This window comes from Pinus tabuliformis, chromosome 5_1, assembly GCF_031772625.1.
Source record: "Pinus tabuliformis cultivar Carrire ecotype Pingquan chromosome 5_1, CPIR1, whole genome shotgun sequence".
NCBI classification, from domain to species: domain Eukaryota; kingdom Viridiplantae; phylum Streptophyta; class Pinopsida; order Pinales; family Pinaceae; genus Pinus; species Pinus tabuliformis.
In genome coordinates this window covers 980,450,798-980,456,388 of record NC_142305.1, presented here as the reverse complement: position 1 = coordinate 980,456,388, position 5,591 = coordinate 980,450,798, and the positions used below count along the sequence as shown (strand labels likewise).

General features: G+C 30.5%; 1 protein-coding gene across 1 annotated transcript; it reads left to right on the top strand.

The window, feature by feature from the left end:
• The first annotated feature begins 1,125 nt into the window (after positions 1-1,125).
• LOC149168014 (uncharacterized) lies at positions 1,126-2,109 on the top strand. The gene has a single exon (XM_089430668.1). It carries the CDS (start codon positions 1,126-1,128, stop codon positions 2,107-2,109), a length of 984 nt encoding a protein of 327 aa, XP_089286794.1.
• Positions 2,110-5,591: the final 3,482 nt, after the last annotated feature.

Sequence of the window (5,591 nt, the reverse complement as noted above, 5' to 3'; positions counted from 1 at the left end):
AAAAAGATAATAAATTAAACATAATAATTGTTTAGATAGTTGAAGAGGTTTTGGAACATATCTCATCATTTCATCATGGGATATGTTCAAAGATCAAAAATAAATAAATAAAAGTATTAATTATTCCACTTGATGCATCTTAACTATGAAGAGGGAATGATTTTATAATTTGATTAAATTTTAAAAATTTTAATTTAATATATATATATATATATATATATATATATATATATTATATATATATTATTATTATTATTATTAAAATGAATATTTTTATTTGTTTATTTGATGGTTTGATCTAGGGGATTTGAACTTTGAATCATATGGTTTACATAATATGGTGATGACCAATTAAATAGCCCTTGCCATATATTTATATTGTTATTGTTATTATATTACATATGTTCTAGTTCATTATATCCAAGTTTATCATATTATTTGTGGGAATTAAATCTAAGTGGAGAAGATCCTAATCTTTCCTCCCAACCAGTAAAAGTAAAAGAAATGGCATTTTTATATTTTTATTGTAATTAAATATAAATTAACTACAATTGTATTACTTAAAAAAACATGTTATCTTTGTGTTTTTATCTCTATAATAAACACATATAAAAACTATAATAATTTATAACACTACCTTTTTCCATGACAAACATAGAATGTCAAATAATAATAATAAAAAGACAATGTTAATTTGTTAGGTCATCTTTCCATTTTTTTTCTTTTTTAGGTCTCGTTAACACTATAAACATAGACAATGTAAGGCAATAAACTTTATAAAATGATAAAGTTGTCCAGTTATTGTATATCAAGCATATTTATCAACCACATTTTCCAATGTGGTTGATATACGTCGATAGGCCAACTGATTATTAATAACTATATAAATATTAACAACCATATTATTTATATATTATTGTATGATATTATATTAATATTATAATAATAATATAAACTCATAATAATATTATTAATATTAATTAATTAGATTATCATTATATTATTCCAGAAATAAAATAATGTAATTATTATTATATTATTATAATAATAATATAAAATTATAAAAATAATAATAACAATTATATTGTATTATTATTATAATAATAAAATATATTTGTAATAATAATGATGATGATGATTCTGGCAAAAAGAAAGTTTGAAGGGCCTCATAGATGCGCTCTTTGTAGATGTCAGTTAGAAACTGCCCAGCACTTGTTTCTTGACTGCGCCTTTGCCAAGAAGGTGTGGGGACTTCTTCTCGATGAATTCCAGATCTCTCTCCCTCAGCAAATCTCTGTCTCTGAGCTGTTTGCGACTTGGTGTGCTAGCTACCCCAAAGGCATCCTCCCCAAGTCCTTTTGGCGCAGGATTTGGATAGCGTTGCCAAAATTTGTTTGCTGGCAACTGTGGTTAACCAGAAATCAGCAGATTTTCAAAGAAACGCAGTATTCCCCGCATCAGGTTGCAGCAAAAGCTAAGGCCCTTCTGTTGGAAGCGGCTCAGCAGCAATATATCAAAGAAGACCCCCTGCTCAGGCCAGAAGAAAAAAGGTGGCTTGCTATAGATCCGCTGTCCCGAAAGTATAGAACCTCACCCCTGAAAGCAAACCTGGAATGGAGAAAAAGAGAGACTGATGACATCTTTCAAAGCTGGTGGAGGGCGCAAAATGTAACTACCATTTTCTTTGATGGAGCGTCCAAAGGGAATCCTGGAGCAGCAGGTGCTGGCGGGGTCATCTACTTTGCGGAAGGGCTCTCCTCTGTTTCTTTTGCATGGGGTCTCGGAGAGAAAACAAACAACCAAGCGGAGATTCTGGGGCTGCTAAAGGCCTGCCACATTGCAAGAGAGAAAAGCACTAAAGATATTCAAGTCTTCGGAGACTCAGAAATTTTAATCAAAAAACTAATCAGAGAGGAATACTTCAACAATGTTGGGCTCAACAAAATATTGGATAGATTGAAGACGGTTCTACAGAGTTTTGACTCATGCAAATTTTATCATATACTCAGAAATTCCAACAAGGAAGCAGATCGTATGGCGAACTTGGGCAGCACTCTCAACAAAGGAATCTTAAATGTAAACGGGGAAATTCTTTATCATCATTTGTGAACTGCTCCTTTCCAAAGGAAGCAAAAGTAGGTTTTCAACCATGTAAGCAGGGCTGCCTCGGCAAAGTCCCTTTCTGTTTCTAACATATCAATAAAATAAACAACCGTTTCAGTTAAAAAAAAAAAAACGATGATGATGATGATGATGATGATGGTTAACGTCCGCTGAGACCAAATAATGATCTATCGGACCTAAAAAGACAAATTATTTATTTTGATTTAAGATTTTATTCCTATGCTCAAAAAGCTTGGAGAGAAGCCTCCCAAGTTCACTATAATTTTTGCATTGTAAAAGGCTAGGAAGGTCAGTATTGTAACAAAGATTGTGAAATTGAGATCTAATGTGGTTGTAAGCAGGGCACTCTAAGAGGAAGTGGTTTTCATCCTCGATGCTCCTATTCTCACAAATATGGCAGATCCTTTCCGTCCATGGTGTTTTAGGAACTGCCCAACGACCTGTTTCACTATGGAGCTCATGAGAATTTGTTCTAATCTTTGCTATATTAATATAAAATTATAAAAATAATAATAATAATATCAAATAATAATATTATATTATTATAATATATAAATATAATTATTAATAAGATAATAATATTATAATAATAATAATAATATAATAGCTATAATAATAATAATTACTATTATATTATTTTATTTTATTATGATTATTATATTATGGGTCTACCAAGTGCTCAGAGGGATAAATAGATTTCATCCCCCTAAGAGTCGTAGATGTGGAGTTAAGATGGATAAAGGTTGGTTTTTATGATAATGAAGATATTAAATGGACTTAGGAAATTATATTGTAAAAATATCTCAATGTGAATGGTTAAAGCTACATTTAGTCACTTCACAAAATTTAGTAAAATATACCAATATCTCTATTAATATTGGTTTTTAACTTTTTTCTGATTTAACAAAAAGAATTCAAAACAATGAAACCTTATCACACTTTCCGCATCACCCTCGCAGAGATTTCTCACAATTTTTCAAACATTCTTAATATGATATCTTCATGAAAAAGTTTAGGTACCGATGTTGGATTAGTTGTTTGAAAAATAAGCTAGTTTGTACAACCTTTCATCTTCTGTGCTATTCTTAGTTTGTCCTAATGATCTGTAGGGGTTGGAGCCATTGCACCATATTTTCCTAAAAGGTGGAGTTTGTTCACCAAAAAGGAAATTAATCTACATGTTACGATGCTGTTAACAAATGCGAGACCTATGAGGGTAGTGAATTATGCTAATAAGAAATTTAGATTGGGAGAGACGTAATTAAATTTTATTATTTAATTGAAGATTTCCAATTAAAATAATAATAAATCTACATTTACATATTCATATATTGATTGGAAGGATTCTCACAATGGTCACTTCTTTCAATTAGATCCCCTTCAAGCCTTTGGGATACCTAATACTTTCTTAGATAATATAGTTGGGGCTTGCCACTTGTTGGCGTGTTGGGGTAAAAAAACTTGATGTGTTTTTTTTTATCACGTAGTTGGAGTCTATGGAATAAGAAAGAAATTTGATAACTTGAAAAAAGTGGTAGCTTGACAAAAGTTGTAGAGGAAAGATTAATCTCTCCTACCTTGACAGAACTTGTTGTCAATATCAACACCTACAAGAACTTTGTTGTGGAATATTATCAAAACTAATAGAAGGATATGAAAGAGTGTATTGTAAGAACCTTGACAAACATGGCCACTGAAACTTGGAACATTGTTTGTAGGAAGAGAAAATTATGTTTCTTTTTTCCAAACATGTATGTTAGTATATTATTACAGTTTAATGAATATTTTTTCTTATTATCATATATGGTTTCATACTTTAACAAAACATTCACCAAGACTTCACAATGTTTTATTATTCAGTAAAAGATTTGCCAAGATCTTACAAGATTTTATAATTCAGTGAAAGATTCTCCATCATTGTACAAGATAATATAATCTAGTGAGAGATTCGCCAAAAAAATTATATATACATATTACATTATTGATAAAATCGCCTCCCATTTTTTCTATGTATCATGGGGATTAGCCCATTTATTATACATATAAATTTAGGGTGGTTCTTAAAATTTTCCCTGTTAAAAACTTAAGGGATCAAGAAGTGCAAGGGATTGATATTACAAATACAAGAGATTAATAAAGATGACCATGATTGATATTATAAACCCAAGTTAATAATAAACCCATGGTTGACCATGTTTGACTATGATTGACAATGGTTCAGCATGATTGATATTATAAACATAAGGGAATAATAAACCCAAGGGATTGGTATTATAAACCCAAATGAATAATAAACCCAAGGGATTAATACTAAAACCCAAGGGATTATGGACCCAAGGCAATAATATTAAATCCAAGGGACTAATATTATAAACTCAACATTCGTAAACCCAAATATAAATATTACAAAGACTAAAATAAACATGATTTGTTTTCATAGTGAGACAATCCTTGTCACAATGTGACATTCAACCATGGTTGACCATGATTGATATTATAAACCTAAGGGAATAATAAACCCAAGGGATTGATATTAAAACCCAAATGAATAATAAACCCAAGGGAGTAATACTAAAACCCCAAGGGACTATGAACCCAAGGGAATAATATTAAACCCAAGGGACTAATATTATAGACCCAGCATTCGTAAACCCAAATGTAAATATTACAAAGACCAAAATAAAAATGATTTATTTTCATGGTGAGACAATATTTGTCAAATGGGACATCCAACCATTGGACTAATGTGGTAAACCCAAATATAAATATTACAAACACTAAAATAAACATGGTTTATTTTCATGGTGAGACAATCTTTGTCAAAATGTGACATTCAACCATTGGACTAATATTATAAACCCAACATTGGTATACCCAAATATAAATACTACAAACACTAAATTAAACATGATTTATTTTGATGGTGAGACAATCCTTGTCACAATGTGACATTCAACCATGGTTGACCATGATTGATAATATAAACCTAAGAGAATAATAAACCCAAGGGATTGATATTATAAACCCAAATGAATAATAATCCAAGGGATTAATACTAAAACCCCAAGGGATTGTGAACCCAAGGGGAATAATATTAAATCTAAGGGACTAATATTATAAACCTAAGGGAATAATAAACCCAAGGTATTGATATTATAAACCTAAAAGAAGAATAAAATTAAGGGATCAATACTAAAACCCCAAGGGATTATGAACCCAAGGAAATAATATTAAACCCTTGGGACTAATATTATAAACCCAACATTGTTAAACCCAAATATAAACACTACAAACAAACATGATTTATTTTGATGGTGAGACAATCGTTGTCACAATGCGACATGCAAACATGGTTGACCATGGTTTGCTATGATTGACAATGGTTGACCATGATTGATATTCTAAACACAAAGCAATAATAAAATGAAGGGATTAATACTAAAACCCCAAGGGATTATGAACCGAAG